Genomic DNA, 21302 nt, shown 5'->3' with positions numbered 1-21302 from the left:
TGTTGCAGTGTAACTTTGGAGACTTATCCCACTGGCAGTTGACAGTGAGTTGTTATGTACATGCAGCTGTAGTATTTGCCAGACTCCTACTTGTATTATGTCCATGGGTGTACCATCGTGTTCCCTCAAACCCCTCTGATTTCCTCTAATTTTGGACTTCCTCTTACTGCTTTGCATTTTTCCACATAGGTGGTAAGTTTGGCGTTTTTGATTTGGAATGCAGCCCTTGCAGATATGCCTAATTGCCTGTTTCCTAACAAAGATAATGCTTTGCCCCATCCTTAACAGGATTCTGCTGGAGCAAATGAGTCACAGGGCTTGTCTATACACTGTGCTCTATTTGTTACTGACATACTGATCATAAGCACAGACATTTCTGTTTCACAATCAGCTCCACTGCTTGTACGGCTGTAATGCAGCTGCTCTGTCTTCAGTTCACACTTGCCTTTAACTCTTGTAGACAAACTCTTACTTCATCCCCTTTATGTTCCCTGTCTTGCCACACTTCTATTTGTAACTAAACATTTTTGCTTGATGTGTTTTGGAAATGCATGCTTGCTTCTCTGCACAGAGGTCATCACCCACATTGATGCTAGAAAGTTTTGAGGTATCTCTAGACTACCAGGAACATCTTCTGGAACCTCTGTGGCACTGTATGAAGATGTCAGCTTTGACCCTGCAGCAAAGCAGCAATTTGTCTGCAATGTTGGTTTTGGTCAGCATGGGGAAGCTGCCAACTGCTGCTTGGAGGAAACAAATAGAAGTAGACTGAAGTTGCAGGGAGAAAGGAAAGCATTTGTAAATTTTGTAGACCAGCTCCAGCCTGCACCTGAAGACTGAAGTTATAAGCTGTGTTCTATAAGCTTTGTAACCATAGAGCCAGGGTTACAGCCCATCTCTGTTTTCAGGAGCCATCCTTTTGTGGGAAGCCATGAATTGTTCCAGGGTTACTGCTTGCCTTCTTTCTGTAGGTTTGTGCTGGCTGCAGGCCATGGGATGTTCCTTATTGGCAAGGTGAGGCTGATGGCCAAGATTTGGTGCTTTTCCTGATCAAACATTATGGAAGTGAAATAGAGGATATGCACTTTAAGCTGTCGTGTAATTCATAACATTGAATGGCCTGTATTACCAACTAAGGGCACCGGTCCTGTGTTAATTTGGGCTCCTGGTCCTAGCCGAAGACAGAGTTCACACAGAACTCATCTGCTGTATTTCTACAGACAAAACATGCCCTGACAGTGGAAAAGTCTTCACTTCCATCTTTTGACTGACAGTGGTGCTATCCTCAAAGATACCTGTCACAGAGCCCTATTTTCCCCTCTGTCTGTACCGTGTTTCACAGCTCATCTCAGGCTGCTTTTCTTTCCTCAGATATCTTTGGTGTCCTTTTTCATCAATGCAGTGTTGTAATTGTTGCCTGCTCACCAGGCTCCCTGCATACTAAGCAGGGCCCTTCTAACAACTAGGGGACTGAGTACAGACACTTTCTCTGAGGGCTGATGAAGGCAGGGATTCAACAGAAGTTTAGGGCAGCCTCCAACTTCTGTATGTAGTTTGGCTCCTACACAGACATGTAGGGACAGCCAAACTGTTCCTTTCTGTTTGTGGCTTATTTGGTCAACTTTCAGTCAGAGACTTGGACAGGAAGAGAGAAAAGAGAGCGAGCCTATGGAAATGACAAAGCAGCTTCAGCCTGTGAATCAGAAAAGGTAGTGGCCATGCCTGGGCATCACACTCCAACTCACAGCAGTTGCCACTGAAAGGGGACATTTGAAATTGTAAGGGAAGGATCTAGAAAGGGCCTCAGTCACCTGTTTCCTGGTGCCCCACAGCAGATTTAAGTAGTGCTTTTCCATCAGAGACTGGTAGAGCTTCTGGAGACATGGGGATATAAGGCACCATGCAAATATGAAAGAACTTCATAAGAACTTCATCCTTGTCCTCTTCATTACCCCCAGTATTAAGCTGGGGTTTTTTTGGGGTGTATGTGGGCCTTTGGGTGCAAAAAGGTTCCCTTTTCTAGCTATATGCATACAAGGACGCTCATCTAAGAGTAATCTCATGAATGCTCATAGTGCTTAGTGCTGTCTGGCTTGGGCTTAAAGGAAAGCAGGAAGATGCATTTAATTTGATGTTGGTTGTTCCTGTCATTATGGAAAGCAGCAGGAATATGATGTTGTGTTTCTCTGACACTCCTTTCAGAACATTGGGAAAAAGATGACCTGCCAAGAGTTCGTTGCTAACCTCCAGGGGATGAACGATGGCAAAGACTTCCCAAGAGGGCTCTTGAAGGTAAGGAATTAACTGCAGAACGTGGGTTTCATTTCTATTGAAAGATGGTTCAAAACAAAACACCCATCTTGCATTTTCTGAATCTTAATTGTCAAACATGACAAGTGATGGGCACATTACTCCTTCCAGAACATATATAATATATAAAATGTTTATTCTTTTGTTTTCCCTCTTGCGTTCACTTGATAGTGAAGGCGACTCTCAGCAGTACAGAGGTGAAACTGAGCTGCGGCAGGTCTTGCCCCAGGGCTGTGTGCTTTGTAAACTGTGGTCATGCCAACCCAGAGTGCTGTCTCCTGATTACAGTGGACAGAAGCAACCAGTTGGCTCTGAATGTGAATACATTAAAGGCTAAGCCTGATCACTGTGTACAATCTGGAAGGCGTGTGTTTTTTTTCATCAAAGGTGCTTTGGGGTATTCACATTAGAGCTGGAGATGTAATTTCAGATTATAATGTGCTGTCTGGCACAGGCTGTGTTGCTTCAGCTTTTGTTCATTAAGTTTGTGCTAGGAGTTAAATCTGAAGAATGGGGGAAGAGGCTGAGCAGGACAAACCTTGTTTTATTGTCAGTAATAATGAGAATGTTTCTCTTCTTTTTTGTCTGATTGCTAGCACAAAACAGCACTTTGTTTGAATGAAGACAAGCGTGCATACACTGGAGTTCATAATTTATTTATTTTTTGTAATGGAAATAAAAATAAGAGGCTCCCACATCTGAGAGCTGACCCAATGCCTATTGAAACCAACCAAATGAGTTGCCATCTCTTGTGTGTTTTGTGTCAGAATAGTTGTGAAATACAGATTTACCTGCATAGTTGAAAGCAGCAGAGTTTGTCTTCTAGTATTGGTAATTTCTTCATTTTCTTAATCTTCTTCAGGGAGATTTTTGTTGGACCTTCCTGCTTCAGTTCTTACTAAGCAATGGGGAATATTAAATTTTAGATTTAATGTCTTTAATTTTTGAATCTGTATATCTGTCAGCAGCCACAAGTAAATTACTTTTTCCCCCAAAGGAATCTTGTTTCTCCGTTTGCCATAGAGGAATGTGTTGAGATTAATTTGCAGGCTAATTACAGCCCTTACTGAATAAATAGATCTCCAGATTGTGTTTAAATAACCTGAGTGTACTGACAAGAGACTTCCAATGGTTCTCACCTGCTGTTTGTTTTCCTCCTGACAGAATTATGCAGCTGGGGCTGTACCTTCATGTTTAGTGCTCACCTGCTAATGCTAAGGATGTCTGACTCTTCACTCAAAGCAAATACCAGGGCTCAGGATTTTTTGGATGTAGACAGATGGAAGAAGTTTGGTGTTGTTGTCCCATGTTGCTTTAAGGCTTTCTGCCCTTTTCTGTGTGCTGCCTTGATGTCTTGGGGACAGAGATGGCACCCAGCTTTGTTTTCTCATCTGGCTTGTCTGAAGATTTGATAAACTGACCCTTGTTTTTTAATTTATTAGTGGAGGAGAGTGGAGTGAGTATGAGTAATTGTACTACTATGTTCACAGCAGCCATGCTGCCACTAAATGTGCGATTACAAAGAATTAGCAGAAATTGATTTTTGCATTAGTCTCAATAAATTAAATTCACAGCACCCTTCTTCAGCACAGCACCAAAGTGCATGTGGTTTGCTGCTGCATTAGCTGTGTAGCCACTGAGCATGGGTGAGGCTGCAAGCCTTCTCCCTGCATCCTTGCCCAGCTGCTTGGGAGAGGAAGAGTGGTTTCCACACGGTGGCAGTGTGTCCCTGTGGGAGTGAGGTCCTGAGCACCCACTGGTGACTAATGCAGACCTGTAGTGAAGCAAATAGGCTTTTCTGCCTCTGCAGTCTCTCTATGTTCTCCTTGTGGCCCTGCTGCACCCTTGTATGAAGCTCTGCAACTCTGCTGAGCCCCAGAGCAAAGCTGAGCAGTAGTGGAGGGGAAGGAAGGCTGTTCATCCAGGGCTTGTGAAGCTCTGTGCAGCATTTATTGTGGATCCAGTTCTCAGAGTCAGGGGTGCAAATGCAAATGCTTGTGCTACCCAGGACAGCTGGTTGACAGGCATCAGTCAGATGTTGCCTTCAGTCAATCCCTTCACTCTTTGGAGAGTGTCCCTGGATGTTTCGTCTGGATAGGAAAATAGCACAACAAGGGACAGACATCAACGTGTGAGGAGGGACACACTTTCATGTGATCAGCCTCAGAAAACTTGGGACATTGGATCAAGTTACTCCTTTCTTTCACCTCCCTGGGGGAGCTATCTCCATGTTTTATTACAGTTTTTTTCCAGTAATGAGAACACTTTTGGTACAAACCACAAGGCCTTCATGACCTGATTCTCTGTATGTCAGTAGTTGTGCTTTAAGAACAGATTATTTCACTCTGGTTTGAAAGTAGAAATGAGAAATGCTAACGTGATCTTGCTCACCTTGTGTCTTGCTGTCTGAGCAAGAACCTCATGATTACAATGTAGGAGTGGTTTCTTTCTCGCATGCTCACACCAGCTTTTATCTTCTGTAGTGATACCATCTTCACAATTATATGCTAGGGAATTGTACTGTGTGACCGTAGCCTTCTTCAGAGCTGGGCTTCACAAGATTTTCTGGAATGAAGAGGAGATTTGTTTGGAAAGAGCCTAATTTTGGCCATACATTCTTGCTTTAATTCCTAAGGGCAGTGTGGTCCCCACAAATAAAGTGCTGGTATGGTGCTGGCCACAATGTTTTCCTCTTGTCATTTTTGTTGAGGAAGATGAAACAGGAAAGCCTTATAAATATGATTCTTTGGCAAAAGATTTTGAGAATATAGAAACTTTAATGAGATTGAAATGAAAGCAAGCTTTGAGATCCCTTAGTTACTGAACAACAGGAAAACAATGGTGTGGCCAATTGACGGTAATCTCTTTTTGATGAAACAAAACCTTCTGCTTGCAGACAAGTCCAAAAGTCAGAGCAGACCCTACTAGCTTGGCAGAAAGGGTCTAAAGGGTAGTTTTTAAGGTTTAAAATGTAACCCAGTATGGTAATGTAGTGATTCTATTCAACACAAAAGATTTATTGTATTGTAATGAGAACTTCACTCTCTTACCCCTTTTACTCTCTTATGCTTTTGCTCTCTTGCCCTTGCAAGCACCTAGTGGTGCTGCCTCATGCAGTGGGGAAGTTGTACCTGGCTATGCATCTTTTGGTAGGAGGTGGTAGCTCTTCTCTGACCTGTTATACCATCTGGGAACGTCCATCGTGCTGAAGGACCTGGGATGCACTCGGCTAGACTCATCCTTTCAGGGACTGCTGATGGAGATTAGATGCCAATCCTGCATAAAAAATCTGCTTTTTCTCAAAGGGTGTTTTTTGGGTAGGCCTTATCTCCTGCAGAAGCACTGTAATGAAGTGACCAAATTAACTTGGAGTTGCTGGTGCTGAACTCTTCTGAAGAACCCGTCCTTAATTTCCTAAATGATCTGAATTCTTGATTAGAATTTCTGGGATATGCAATTTCCTATAGAAGCTGCAAAGTAGGGTTTATCTCATGTTGCTGTCAGTTCCCTCCACTTCAATTACAGGGTGTTTTTGCCACTGTCTTTCTGCCTTCTCTCGCTCTTCCTCTCTTTTTTTTTTAATTCCCTTTGAAAGCCCTCCAAAGCAAATACTCAATTCAAAGAGAATTAAATTCATCTTACTTCATGGCATCTTACTTCATCCATTCCAATAATTGCAGGTATTTAGCAGAGGGAATGAACATCAGGTGGCTAACATCTCCCTGCACAGCCTCAGTCCCCCTTTATGGAGAGGAACTCACACTAATTGGACTGCTGTGTCCCCCCTAATTGCTCTCATCAGAAGTCTCTATGCTATTCATCCATTTCATGGCTTTTTGGCAAGAAATTCCCACCTTCGAGTGAAACCTGATTGTTGCAGTGTGAAGTTGGGGAGATAAGAGCGTGTGACAGCAATCCAGGATGGCCCCAGGAGGACCACATTGACTGCTGTAAAACCCTGCAGCAGTGGGCAGAGGAGGGAGAGGACCAGATGCCTTTGCTTCATGGAATAAGACTAGAAGATAAGGAGATAAAGAGATAAGGACCAGATGCCTTTGCTTCACGGAATAAGAAACAAGATGTAGCTCCTTGTCTCTTCCCCAAAATAAAGTTTTTTCTCTTCAAAATACTTCTGATGGAAATAGTATTTTTGGGCCATTTCTTATCTGTATAAAATAGAAGATCCCGTTACAGAGGGCCCCTTTCAGCTGCTAGGAGACAACAGAGTCTAATCCGGCAGTATAAAAGTCAGGTAATGCAGGATTAATTTTCTAATCCTTGTCTTAAACAGTTATTTGTGAAATCATACTTTCACTCTCAGAGGAGCCACAGATCCATAGGGAACTGTAGGTGACTGTAGGGAACACCTGGCTTGTCTTCACTCTTCTCCATCCTTGCTGAGAACCTTCCTGCCATGATAACCTTTGTTTCCTTCAACTTAGAGTTTTTTGGGTGTTGTCATTTGTCCTATTCAAGAGCAATAGCCATTTAAAGCATTCCTATGCAGAACTGAAAATTGGACCAGGTTATGATGGTGTGTGTATTGCTTTGTGTCCCTTGAATTACAGAGGTTTCTGACATGTTCCTACCCTGTTGAAATGCAAATATATTTTCTTTTTGCATTTCAGGAGCTTACCTCAGTGCGTATAAGAAGAAAAATGTATAATCTATATATTTTTTCTCAAGTCAAACCCAGATATTGAGTTGAAGAAAGCCTTATAATATTAAAAGCCTAATACCAGCTGTCTCTGAGCAGGGAAAGCAGAACTTTAAACAAGGCTTAAACCATAAAATGTTTTGAAGGTGATCCAAGAATTAGGATTGCTCTGCATAGTCTAGGGGTGGTATGAGGGATTGCTTATCTTACTAGGAAGCAGACTGGATTTCAGGATGGACCTGTTCTGCTTTGACAGTCTGCATTTCTCTGAATTATTTTTTGCTCCTTCAACCTTTCACCTCTTTACTTTCCAGTTGTTATTCAAAAGATCTCACGTAGCCTACCAGGCTTTTGTGTCAGCAAGGAGTGAAACCCAAGCAGAGTCAGCTAAGAATTTCCATTGCTACTGGCTGCAATTATGTGGCTCAATACCAGCCTGATAATGAACATTTAGGAGGTTAATTTTCATCTGTGAAGGCAAGCTGTCTGTGGTGTCTTGTCCAGGTTGATCAGACAAGGGAATTATTTGATGTCTGACTTCTCCAGCCTGTTAGATAGCCAAGGCCATCAGTTTGTCTCCTACTGTAACTGAAATGCGTAGCAGGTCCCAAGGATGAATGACATCTGTCGAGTGTGGAGGATACAGACTGGTAGTCTCCAGGAATGATGCATTCTACCATTTTAAAAGAGGAATTCTGGGCTCTTTTCAGACTGGGAATTCTCTAATACAATGTCACACATGCATTTTGGTCCCTATGACTTATTACTCCCACCTCCATGTAGGTAGAAAACAAATTCTGAAAAACATTCTTTGATCTTCCACCCACTGATCTGCTTGAAATTTAAGTTCAGTGCTGCATCTCAAGGGAAGGAAGAGTACAAATATAATTTATACCATATTGAAAAAAAAAAAGGAAGAAGAAGAGAGAACATTCCTTCCACCAGCTTTAGAATTATTGCTGTATAAATCTTTGGTATTCCTTCCTTCTGTTTGTCATCACACTTTTCAAGTAGCATTGGACTATTCTCTCTCTGACCCAGTTACACTGTTTTCTTTCAAACAAGAGTATTAGGCTGCTCCCTAAATTCAGATTTTTTTTTCTCCTTTCCTGTGATGTTAAATGGAATATTTAGTTTCCTTCCAAAGTCATGCTTTCTTGGATGATTAAGTATTCACAGGATCCTTGTACAAATATGGGTTAAATCCAAGGCACCAGTTTTCTGTCCTGTTGACAGATGGGTTCTGGAAGGTGTCAAGAGAGGTAGGAAGGATTTAATCTGCTTTTGGGGCAAGGTAGCTGGACATGACTCCATAGGTAAATGGAATTGTGGAGAAAAGGTATGTCAAAGGCTATGCCTATTTTTCCCCCTTCCACAGTGCAATGCCTACAGCCACAGGTGACACCAGCTTGTAACCTGTGTGGATCTTAGAGTGGCCTCAATTTCCTTCCTCCCTGTCTCTCCTCCCACTTGTCCCTATTGTGCCCCCTCTCTTTTTTTTTGCCCCCATCCTTTTGCCTTCCTCCTTCCTTCTTCCACTCCTCTCCCCTGGACTTCCTTGTCCTCCCCTTCCTTTTCCTCTTTTCCTTTTTGTTGATGTTGTGTTTGCTATTTGAGTCATAGAGAAGCCTGGGATTGTATTTCCTTTTTTTTTTTTTTTTTAATGCAGATCTCTAGGCTGAGGGGTTTATTTCAGTGGTCTTGACTCAAAGCATGCTCACTGCAGGGACAGAGGCAGAGGTTGTTTGCTGCTGATCTGAGATAGTTTGTAGACTTTACATCACTTCTTCAGTCACTTTCCTGTGGGTTTCTGTCACAGCTATGCAGAATTTTAGGGTTTTGATGCTTTTATGGATTTTTTTGAAGTGCTGCTGTTTTCTGTAGCTCCGTTTGTCAGCTTTAAATTAAGGAACTTGGTGGTCTGTGTTAGTCTGCATACTGTATGGCTCACTTAATTTCTGTGAGCTCTGTTGACAGCAGATGATAATTCCTAAAAGGAGGAATTCAAGAAGAGGAATTTTTCCCCCTTGGATACTATAGTGCTTTGCCAGGAAGTACAACAGCTAGTCTGTGAAACAGCTGTTTTCAGATCTGTTGTGAGGAATATGAAGATGGCTGAAGACATCTCTTTACTTGCAGTGCTGATCAGAATAGCAGGGTGCATGATTTCTTTGCATCCCTGTTATTATACAATGGCTTGTTTTCATTAAAGCGGTGATCTCCTATCATTCTCAGCAGGACACTTACCATAGGAGTGGTTTCTTTTGGCACAAGATACACTGTGGTTCCTAGAGACATAGTGATACCAGGATTAATTTGATCTTCCACCAGTTCTTGTGGTTTTGTGATTTTGCTCACTTCTAGGTGCTTATTGATGTAAAAAGTCAGTTGTTAAGATTTGTGCTTTGACTGTGAGCTGTTGGCTGTGGATGCTCTTTCAGCCTTCTTCTCATGTAACTTAAACCAGAGATAGTTCAGTTGTTCTCATGCAGTCATACCTTGTTCTCCCATCATTCCAGCTGTTACCCTGCTAGGATTCCTGTTGACCTGGTTGCTTGTGCATGTAGAAATTAAGTGGCTGCTCTAATATTTCTGCTGTTCGCAGGAGACATTTAATCTTGATTGTCAGCTCCCCCTAGTCAGCAGACCTCAGAAATTGTTATCTTAATATTACAGGAATTTTACTGTTGATCAGTTTTAAGCTCTAGTTCTGTAGCCATTGTGTTAACAATAGCTTATCTGTCAGAATTGACTTTCCCCTTCCTTCCTATTTTGGGAAGAAGGAAAAAAAACATGAAAGAAAGAAACATGAAGGATGACGGAAAGATTTAATGTAGTTTATTTAACAAACAGCATTTAGTGGCAGCATTAAGTAATTCTCCCTTTCTGTGCTACACAAATATGTTACTGGCTTTTGAGGCTATATTTTAAGTATTTGATGTGCATGTGTTTATGTATTTTGTCAGTTTGTGTTGTTTGTATTTGTAATTGACATCAGGCTTAAATGATTCGAGAGGATTCTTGTGACTTTGTTTGAGGACATTGGAGTTCTTTAGATGCAGTAATGTGGTCCTTAGGTTTGTACCCCAAAAGCCAATATTGAATTTTACTTTGAATTCTGCAGTTTTTCTTCTTATGTTGTTGATTCGCTGAATGACATTAGGAAGACCAAGCAAGGACTGAGTACGTTTTGCCTCCCAGGGAAACTTGACTGGTGGGAGGAACAGATGGGAAGGAGCTTATTTCAGGGTAAGTTGGAACAGCTGCCCATTTCCTCTGTGGGTGATGGGGTCTGACATAGTGCCTTGTGACAAGACAAAAGCTTTTGTATGGTTTTAAAAGGATGAGGTGGAAGGAATAATAGAAACTTTGGTTTTCTGTTCCTGCATCTGTTTTGACCCAAAGTTTTAAGTTTTCCTGCTGGTTTATGGTTTGTTCCTTAAAGAAACTGATTGGGAAGGTCCCTATAGGGTCACAGTCCTTTTGGTCACCCCAGTGGTGTTACTGCCTAAAGGAATATTTACATTCTGCCCCTTTCTGATAATCTCTTTGCCTGACCTCTGAACAAGAGGAAGATTCTGAATTCTTGAAACACTTGGGGTGTCCCCTGGGTGTGGTCAGCTCTGATTTTTCTGATACTTCACAGCTATTTCAGACTTTCTTCAAAAATGTTCTTTCTATTCCTCTATTTATGTTAATAAAACACTTTTCCCTCAGAAATTCCTGTTGTTCAGTTACAGACATAAATCAATCCTGTGTGCATAATAATTTGTAAAATGGTGGGTCTTCTCTAATGTCAAAGCATGGCCTTTCCCCAGAATAACCGTGAATGTGTACACAGAATATTGGCTCAGTCAGGAGTACAAGATTGTATTATCACTTGCAGATGAAAATCAGGGATGCTAATGAAATCTAAACTGAATCCCCAATCTGAAGATATTTAAGGCTTCAAATGTGTTCTCTCAGGAGGCTCTCTTTGGGAGAGTATGAGCTGAGAAGTGTTTTCTCAGAAAACACTGAAGAAAGAAGAAGAAAGAAAATCCTTGAAGTTTTGGACTGCTGCAGAAACAGACTTGTTCCTTTCTGAAATAAGGTTCCTGTCCATCCTGAGGATCTGCTCACTTCAGCTCAGAGAATACTAGATGAACTGCTGCAATTAGGCAGCCGTGATGATGCTGTGGGCAACAGAAGAGAAATATTGTTTTGATTCAGTCTAGCTTGTGTTTAATAATAAAATTGCTCTGTATAATTGACACTGGCCTAGGTCTGTGTGTGATATTTAGGCAGTATAATTATTTCAGATATATTGAGAGTGCTTGGGGAGTTGGCCCTATAAATCTGAGAGCAAGAATAATCTGCTAGGCAGGGGGCTGCTAGGATAGAGAGTGATTTGTGGCCATTTACGTAGCACCTGTCAGGACCTGCTGCTTAGCTCATCTGGAGCGGTTTGACTGCAGTGCAGATTTCCTCTAAGAAGAGATTTTCTTTGAAAAGCTTTCGCACAAGCAGTGGGTAATTTCACATGGGTTAAGTAACATAAAGCATTTTTAGCAAAGTGGCAGAAGTAACTCAGAGCATGATTATTGGCAGGGAAAAGGGTTCCTTTCAGTTATCCTCTGTCAATGACAAGGGGCACACTTGGGATTTGATCTTAATGTGTGAGGTAGGGATGGGCTTGCTAGATCTGACTGTGGTGGAAATGAAAATGTATTTTTCTTGTTGGACAGAAGGGAAGGTATCTGTGCCTCAAGCAGGATGGAGGCAGAATCTATGAGGAATCAGAAGTTCCCCACTCCAGGGGCAGTTTTTGTGTTGATACTTAGGTAAGCTGTTCCCTGTTCCACTGATTGTTGTCCTTCAGCGAGGTCCACACTAGTTAGAGTCTGTGGGAAGGATATGCACCTTGTAGCATCATTGGGGACAACAGTAGCAAAGGGTTAATGCTATCAGAAATGCTGCTGCATATTGGGGAGACAGCAGCATCTTTTATGAGCAAAAATGCACATAGGACCATCATGTGGCTGTCTAGCCATTTGCCCTGTAAGGATGTAAATTCCTGATTGCAAGAGACTGGGAAGATATAACCAGGGGAAAAGTCCACTCAATTCATATGCATCTTATTTACCCCTGGGTGCTGTTGGGCATGTGGCATGGGGTAAGCAAACTCTCACTTTGCTTTCACGTGGCTTCGCAGACATGGAACAGGGTTCAGATGGGAATAGAGACTGGAGCCTCTTCACCCAGCTTTTGGCTGCCTGAAGTATCTCAGCATGGGACATTCACCTCAGCATGCCAGGGCAGCACTCCCTCATTGCTGTCTGTGCGCAGACTTGCTCCCTGTGTGTCTTGGTGTGAGTGGGATGAGAGCCCTCATGTCCTCCCACAGCCCAACATCACTGCTGCTTGTCCTTGCCCTGCCTTTGATATGGTGGTATGGGGCAGGTTGCTGAACCTGATGTTAGCCTTGCTGCAGAGTCTGCCAGCTCCTCGTGCACCCTCTGCACAAACTGTTTGCCTTTTCTGGGTTTGGCACAATGTCCCCATTGTCCACTTTTCCCTTGCTGTTCACACAAGCTGCTCCACCTGTCCAGTGTGTGTCGGCAGCTGTCACGATCCTGTGCTGAGCAGAGTAGAGCAGAGCAATCTCTCTCTGTCTCTCTCTCTCTCTCTCACATTGGAGCACGTTGCCATGGCAATGCACAGTCTGCTGCACTCTGGGTCTCCAGGAGCCAGAAATGATGGTGCTTTTGCAACACTGAGGTAAACATCTCTCTTTTGCTGTATTTAGCGCATCCACCCCTCAGTAAGAGTACCAGCTCCTTTTGGCATTGGCCTCCCCTTGTCCCCTGCATGAAGGCAGGTAGCTCCAGGCACAGAGAGCATGCCTAGCCTCTGGAGCCAGACTTGTGTGGGTTTGAGTGGTGCCTCTGGCAGTGGTAGTGGCCCTCCCATCACTAGGCTGGATGGGTTTGCCATGTATGGGTTTGCCATGAGGGGTGCCGCTCGGCAGCTGCATCATTTGTGGGGTCAGCCACTGGAACATGCAGTTTGCTCATGTGGGGGTGTGGCTACAGCTCTTCTGGCTGCTGAGTGGGGAGATGAGTCCCTAGGTGCTTGTTCATGACTCTGCCACTGGTTTGCACTGATTACCTTGGGAAAATCATCTCTTTTCCCCTAAGCCTCTCTAAGAGTGTGAAAGTCATCTTGCTCTCTCTTGCACTTTGGGAAGGCACCCCAAGGACTCAGGCTAGTGAGTGCAAATACTTAGAGTTGTGGAAATTTGCTGATTTGTCTCTCTGAGGCTTGCCAGTACTTTGCTGTAGGTTTTCACTCATTTCTCCAGTGCTCTGGGAATCCATCAGTATTTCTCACATCCAGAAGCCTGTAGCTTCTGGCAGCTGATTGAAGAGTCTTTTTGCAGTGTTCTTTGTTATTGCAGGCAGTAATGAGCATGGTAGGCTGTTGCAGGCAGGGAAGTGTGGCTGCGTGAACTGAAAATGAATATCTTGCTTGATCTGCTGGCATTTGTTCCAGCATCTTTCTCTCCACCTCTCTTCCTCTTGCTGTTGGTGTGTGTGTGAAGGGGGAGTTGATGCTGGAGAGGGGAGCAGAGCAGAGCAGGGGAGGAGTTTCTATCAGCGTCTTCCTTTTCTTTTTCTTTTTTTTTCTCCCATCCAGTGACGTGAGCAATGCCTGGAACAATCAGGCTGGCTCCAAACACTGTGCCTGAAGATGCTGGAGAAAACAGCCTAGTGTGCTTTAAGCAAACACTGATTGCTTGAGCTTGGGCTCTCCAGTTTTAACCTTTTCCAGTTCCTCTGCAGGGGATTGGGAAGTTTCATTAGCTTTCTTCCTTCCCATCCCTTCCACTCACTTTTGGAAATGATTGGAGTTAACAGTGTTCAGAGCACCAGCAAAGTCCGGGTGAGAGCCACAGGTTCGGTGAAATACTCCCGAGAAGAATCTCTCTGGCGGCAGTCCCATCGGTCAAAATCTATGAAAATCTCCAACTCTTCTGAGTTTTCTACTAAAGAAAGCAAGGTAAATGACTAAATATTAGTATTGTTTTGCTTGGTTAGGCTCAGGGTTGGTGTTGGGAAAAACGCTTTGCAGGAGTTAAGAGCTCTGGATGATCTGCAGTGATCACAGAATTGCTGTCAGGTCATGAAAAAAAATCTCTGCATTTGAGGAGAGACCTGAAGGTGAAAGAGCTCTGGTGTTATAATGATCAGGTCTTAGTTGAATGCCCTGTCACGGAGCTTGGTACAGTAGTAAACAGGAAAAACTTGCTAGTGACAGTGCTAGTTGGAACTCTACTCTTGGGAAATGTGCCAGAGTTAGCAGGTGATGTCCTTCAGTTTATTTGTTTAACGGGAATTGTTTTCTATATAAAAATAATTTTTAGTCCTTACCTACAGCTCTGTGGTTTAGTAGGTGTGGATGCTAGCTGAAAATATTTTCTCAGTTGCATGCATGATTAAATACTGCTGCTAAGTATTTATTAGGAAGGCATTGCTTGTGCATTTATAGGAATACATTAGAGTACTGTAATGGTTGGTAGCACAGGCTATTCCCAGCTGCTACAGTGACTGTGTGCAGCATCTCCTCACCCAGCCCAGCCCAGTTATTCAGTTTCTAAGCAAACAACCCCCACACCATGCAACATCTCTTTTTTTTCCTCATCCCTCTCTCCCACACAATAATGGAGAGGCACCCAGGAACTCCTGGCAAGTGCTTTAAGAGCTGTCTCCCTCTCAAAGGTGCTCCATATCTCCAAGGGTTGGATGAATTTATTCAGTGACAAAAATATGCCTCTAATTTCATTATTATTGCCAGTTGATTCTGACCTTGGGATTAAAAGATATGACCTCTTGCAGAGGTGTGCATCAGCCAAGCATTTAACTATGTCTTGGGTCCATGTGCATGCAAAGCAGGCACCATGCATGGATCTTCCTGTGGTGTCCCTTCCCTAAATCTCCTATCTGTTCTGTGAGAAACCTCCTCTGCCATTGGTGAAAAGACCCCAGCAATGCACAGTAGTGCCTAGCAAAACACTCTCTGCTAGCTTACAGGTTGTGTATTTATATATACAGCATTTCAGAGCCTGAGCTGTGTAACTTAAATCACAGGGTAACTGCAACCAGAAATAAATGTTAAGTATTTTTTTCAATTTAATTAAATAAGCCTCTGTTTTCAGGACCTTATAAGCCATCATTTTCAGGCTGTTGCTGATGCAGTATGTGCTTTTCCAACAAATATCAAAGTAAAGGCTGCATCTTGCAGGTGCTCTGGGACCCTGCTCTCGTGATCACTTTCACCCTAAGCATGGGAATAATTGCACAGTATTTGGTGGGAGGATTTATTCATGAAAACTCTCCTGCGTATGGTAAAAACTCAAGTCTTTTGACACTGGATGAATTCCTTAATCTCTGTATCTTCCTCTCCCAGGTTTTGTGTCCACTGTGTGTGCATGGTGTAGCGTTCTCAGAGCAGGGACTTTCTCCCAGGGATGCTGTCTGACACGATTCATTAACTACTGCAATAATGAAAGCTCTGTGTTCATTTCTCCATGGAATTCACTTTTCTTCCTCCTAAGTGCTGTAGGTTGTTATTTGAGAGATATCCACTTCTTTTCCTGCCTATTTCAATATGCTGGAAAGAACACTGCAGCTTTGTTTCAGTTTGTTGTACTGTTTCCTTATTTCAAACAAAGATTTTTGTATCTGCAGGGCATCTGAGATGCGTAAAAGCTGTGTTATGGAGGGCTGAGAAGATCCCTGTATTCCCTTCAGTGGTGCTTGCCTGCTTGATAAGAGACAAATGGCTCTGCAAGTGATTGGTGTTGTGATTTTGGACAGTCCTTTCCATCTCTCTGTTCTCCTTTCTGATCTTGTCTGCCCATTTTTTGCTGACGTTGCTGATTTTGAGAACTGATTTATAATTGAGCTTTGGCTCTTTCATACTGTTGTGTTGGTGGAAGAACCTGGAGGTTAATCTGTAGTGTGGCAAAGGAGCTCTTTTTATTAGTGTAACTGTGCATATGTGTTTGTCCATCACTTCTCAGGAAATGTCTTTGGTTCTCGGCTGAGCTTTGCTGGACACCAATGCCATGTAGATCTCCTCAGTCTTAAGTAAGGTTTGGTTTGTAGACTTCATATTTCTGTGGGTGTGTCTCCCTCTTTGTGTCTGGACTGCCTTGTATTTTATCTGCTCCCCATATAAAGTGAGTACAATGCTCAAGACCTGTTTCTGTGACTGTTGCAGCTGACTTTGGACAGGAGATAGATTTAAACCATTTGTGCCTGAGAAACATACTCCTCTTTTACTTTTCACTTATATGACTCAGCCTATTTTGGTAAGCTAGAGCATATTATGTATGCTCATGCTTTAGTAGTATGAACAAAGTGCCAACATGGTGCCTGCAGAAAAAGTCTCCCTGATGTCAGTGTCAGAGAAGCTAGGTAGCCCAAGTATATTTTTTCTCCTTGACACACATCAGGTTTTGCCTCTGTGTGGACAGGCTTCACTAGGGGGATGCATCCCAAGTGTGTATTATAGGCAGGTACCACAGCTTTAGGCCAGCAGAAGAACCTGTGAAGTGGTGCTGTGAATTTTGTACCATTGTTCTGTGGAGGGCAGGCTCAAGTCCAGACTGCATGCAAGGTGAGTCTATGTATCTTAGGATCATCTGTGTGACCCAGCATGCTCAGTAGTCTCTTTTACTGACAGACTTTTTTTCTGCAGCCACGGACTGAATTGCTAAGTACTTGTGCCTGTCCTGCCTGCAAATGCACAGGGCCAATAAAACAGTTTGAAATAGGCTGTGTAGGAATAGGCTGTGGAGGTGCTCCACTATCAAGAAGTACTTCTTTAGCCTTTTCTCTATTTTTCTGTAATAATTCAGTATGCTGCCTTTACAATAACACTGATGAAACACTTCAGCAAGTACAGAAAAAAAAAATCTTTACAAGCAAGCCATGTGTATTAATACAGAGGATGCATTTCTTCTGTGGCATTAATTTCCTGGGTCTCAGGAGCCACAGCTAATCATCCTTTTCTGTTTTATGATGGTATATCTGGCACAATCTTTCTTTCCTTTTTTTCTTTCTCCCCCTCCCCCTCCTTCTCCATATACAAACCAGATTTTTAACAGAGGAGTTTCTCTTCGAAATGTTCTCCTCCAGTTGGTGACGCACTTGAAATTCCCTGGGTGAAATGATCTCCTTTCCTTCCTTCTAAAACATTCCTATCAACCTATCTCCTCCTACACCAAAACAGCATTCATCAGTTCCATATGCTGCTGAACAGCTCTGTGCTGTTTTATGAATAATGTATGCTGGCTTGTTAGAAGAACGTTTGTTGTACAAACCAGTGGAATTTAAAATTGAGAGCAATATCAGCAGACGTGATGCTATGCACTAATGCACAGGCTTCTTGGGGTACTATTTTGGCACCCTTGCTGCATCCCCATCTGAAGGGGGGAAAATGCATGAGAAATAGAGGGTGTGTGGGCTTTGAATCTGGCAACAAGCTACAGGCACTCAGTGATCAGAACCCTTATCCTCCCTTTGCCAGGTGTTACAGATCTGTGCATGAGGACAGGAGAAAATGTCAAGATCTGGGTTTTGAGGGAGGGTGGCAAATAGCAGGTGGTGGAGTAGTATAGATCTGTATTCCAAGCGAGGGCCACCCTTCAGATAGTGATCTAAACAGCAAGCTATGAGTGGTATATAGCAACCAATATAGCTCTGCATCCAGACTTGGCAGAAGGCAATGATACAGAGCTACGCCCTGGTCCAAAGGATGAGCACATTAACAGCTATTAGGACTCCATGTGGACATTGTGATGTCTAGTATCTGTTGCCTCTGTAACCTGTTTTATTTTTGTAGAGTTCCGCTGCTTCAGTTGTTTTTTCTTCCTCCAGTAAAGCACATATGGCAGGAGCTGGAGCTGATGCCTGTCTGACTGCTCAGCTCCAAAGGGCAAAGCCGATGGACAGGTGCTCAGTGACTGGGGGAGGTGCTGTGACTGCAAAGACTGAGCCTGTCTTTGCCCTCAGGTGTTTATGGGTTTTCCTTGCTGCTTGAAGTCAACTATGCCATTATCAGCTGAAGAAGAAGTGTATCCAGGCAGGGCTGCCTCTGGAAGTGGCAGCAGGGAAGTGGCAAGGGCCTGGCTCAGAGCACACATGCATCCCTGTTCTGGGGGCATCAAAAGCCACCCAGGCTATCCTCTGCAATGATCAGATGATCATTCCTCCAACAATGACTCCAGAAATCAGGGAGGAGCTGGATGCAAGAAAAGACTGTGGGAGACGAGAACTGGAAAAGACAGTCTGGGTCATCCCTGGTGTCTCTATGAACTTAGTTTTGGTTTTGCCTATTCACTGGCTCACAGCAGGCGATGCAGTGAGCTCTTCTGTGCATGGAGCAGGTGTAAAAAATGTGCGGTATATTCCTTTCCCTCTTGCTAGGCTTTTCTGCATGGGCTAGTGCAAACAGAAAGTTAGTAGCTTTCTTCTATGTTGCTTTTTGAGGGGAGGAATTGTACAGTGCTATGGGATCTCTTCAAGTGTCAACCCTGCTGGCCAGGTTTTGGGGGCCCTGTGTCTACTCGTAACTTAGATGATTTACCTCTCAGTATCTGCGTAGTTTGCTGTGTCTTTGTCCCTGTGTATACACCTGGTTGTGCCTTTCTTTTGTGCACTGCTTCTGCATGCAGAGGCTGACTCACAGCATCACTGGCAGCTGGCAGGTGACAAGAGCAGCCTATTCAACCCTATCAAAAAATGGGTCCAGTGGTTTGTGCGTGTGGCAGGATTTTGAGGAAGGTGAGGGTGGTCAATGACCTTTTTTCCTTTGGTAGCTTTGTAAAATAAACCAGAGTTTTCAGGATCATTCTCTCCATAGTTTTGCTTTTCTTTCCAATTGGAATAAAAGTACCAATTTTAGTAGTAGTGAGAGCTTGTGGAAATCTGGGGTTTTTGTGGACCTACTTGCTTACAAAAGGGAAATGGGGGTGGAATTCAGCAGTTTTTTAGAGCTACAGCCTTCCACTTAAAAGGGAAAGTGTTTCTTGCCTAGTTTATGAACAAATACAAACAAATGCCACAAACACATAACAAATCTCTTTTTTTTTACACTTCAGTCTTCTAAGGGTCAAATTGGAGCTGTAGAAAACAGCATTGCAGTTAAAACATGGAAGTGCCTATGATTTTGCCTACTGTTCTCCTTTATGCAGCAGTCAATTTCTTTATTCTGCCTTCAAAATTGCACTTGCTTCTCCAAGGAGTTTATAGCCATGCAGAGCCTGAGGTGTGATGTATCTAGAGATCAACACTAATCAGAAAGGGGAAAGCTGTAAGCTGTAAGGAGTAGGTCTTTGTGTTCTGGATAATAGGGATAAAAAGTCAAAGCATTGAAGTCAGACACTGCTGAGTAGTTGGTATCTGGGGGTTTGGATCCTATTCAGAGTAGCCTTGGGTGACAAAAGAGATAGAAAGTCTTTCCACTTTCTGACTGGTATCAGTCCAGCTTGGAAGATGACACCTATGCAATATTCATTCTATCATTCACTGCTCTGGTTCAACCTCCTATTTTCTGGCTTACATAGCAAATTTGCCAAACGCTTCCCAGGCTAGCAGGTAGGAAGTGGTGATTATTGTCAATCTGTAAGACTGCTGTAAATGAGAGCTTTTTTTCTTTTTTCATTTCCCAGAGAGAAAACACGAGTTAATAAAACCTGTCCTTGCAGCTAACTAAGTACAGTGAGAGTCATGACCATGCCGTAATCTCTGATGAGCTTTGTTGCAATTTGGCGAAGCATTTAAGTGCTTGTCTCCAAGTTTGTTTGATTTAGTCATACTCTGGAGAAATGCCTATTGAAAAGAGCTACTCTCTGTATCAGGGCCTTGGGGAATAGCCATGAGGTAAATCAGGGAGCAGGTGCTGTGCTGTACACGTATGGTTCAGTTGTAAAACATGGCAGGAGGAAATTTTGTTTCTCTGGAATATGTGAGAGCCCAGGTAGATATCAGGAAAATGTTAAAGTAGAAATTGTTTTGGAGAATTGACATAAAGCAGATCATAAAGGCTGGTGAGTCCAGCAGCAAGTGCGCAGCCTTGCCAGCAGAGGTGAGTTGGGGGCAGGCATGAGAACTCATGTATTTGCATCCCTGCAGAGGTCTGCTTGCTGAGGTCCCAGTGAACATGCCTGGTAGACACACAGAACATACACAGGTTCACAGAACACAGTTGCCTAGGCTGTTCATACTCTCTACAGTTTTCTTTCTGTTTTGTAAATACCAGAAACTTTTGACAGGCTCTGTTTGAGGGTCAGTGGGGGGCACCATGTCCTTGGTCAGATGTATGCCGTATGACTGGGTTGGTGTCTGTTACTCCCTAAAGAAGGAAGATGATGTCTGGCTCATTAGTAAAGGTTAGGACAAACATAGCTCTCTTTTCGCAAGGCAAAAGCCTGGGGCATTTGTTATCCCTGCCCCAATCTGGACTGCTGCTTTTGAGTGTTCTGCTCTTTGGCTGCAATGATCCCTAGAGATGTGCTTAGCAGTGAAATCTCATAAAAACCTGCACAGGGCAGGTGTTAATTTTCAGAGGTTTTGACCCAATCTTGTTGGCATTTGGGCCAGGGAGCAACAAATGTGTTTCCTCAAGCCAGGTTTTTGCTGTTTCTGAAACACATTGAGCTAGATTTGGAAAAAAATATTACTTCTGAAAAACTGGGGAGACAGCTGAAGGAAGTATGCAGCCTCTTCACTTTGTATTTGGAGTAATTTTCTGGCTCAAAATGTAAGAGAATATTTTATTCATAGCAGGAAGAAAAGAACAAGTCAAAGAATAAGAGAGGGGCTTTGGCCAAATCACATAAGAAGTGCTTGGTGACTACAGGAACCAGTATCAGCATTCGTTTGTGTACAAAAATGGAGTTGTGTCTAATTCTGCTGAACTGGCAGGAGAAATATTAACTCTTTCTTTTGCTTTCTTTCTGCAGAGTGGTCTTGAAATCTCTTGATAACTCTCACCTGAAAATTAGCAAGTGCTTCCAAATTGCCAGAAATGCCCATCTGTTCACCTTTGGCTGTCTGCCTTTGGTTCAGAGCTCCTATATACTTCAGAGAAGATAGGTTTTTAGAAATAGTGAAAACTCCAAACTTGGAAATACTTAATCATATCTCTCTGAAAGGCACAGTGAAGCTCAAGTTAGTGTTGAGGACCTCTCTTTGCTAGCTCAGTGTCAGTAGGATGAGGCATGAGTATTCTTTGTGTTCATATCTGTTGTATTGCTCTGAGAAACTTATTTTCTTGGAACATTGTG

General features: G+C 43.1%; 1 protein-coding gene across 2 annotated transcripts in view; it reads left to right on the top strand.

The window, feature by feature from the left end:
• The window catches only part of PSD3 (pleckstrin and Sec7 domain containing 3), a 115578-nt gene that overhangs the window by 54903 nt on the left and 39373 nt on the right, over nt 1–21302 (top strand). Inside the window, exon 9 of one of the 2 annotated variants that reach the window (XM_066568969.1) lies at nt 2203–2292. In XM_066568969.1, coding sequence (XP_066425066.1) covers nt 2203–2292 — 90 coding nt within the window. Of the gene's footprint in view, nt 1–2202; nt 2293–13701; nt 14009–21302 lie in introns of those variants that run through there. The other variant, XM_066568970.1, reaches the window with a different exon arrangement.

This window comes from Molothrus aeneus, chromosome Z, assembly GCF_037042795.1.
Source record: "Molothrus aeneus isolate 106 chromosome Z, BPBGC_Maene_1.0, whole genome shotgun sequence".
Lineage (NCBI taxonomy): Eukaryota > Metazoa > Chordata > Aves > Passeriformes > Icteridae > Molothrus > Molothrus aeneus.
This window is presented reverse-complemented; position numbering and strand designations above follow the sequence as displayed.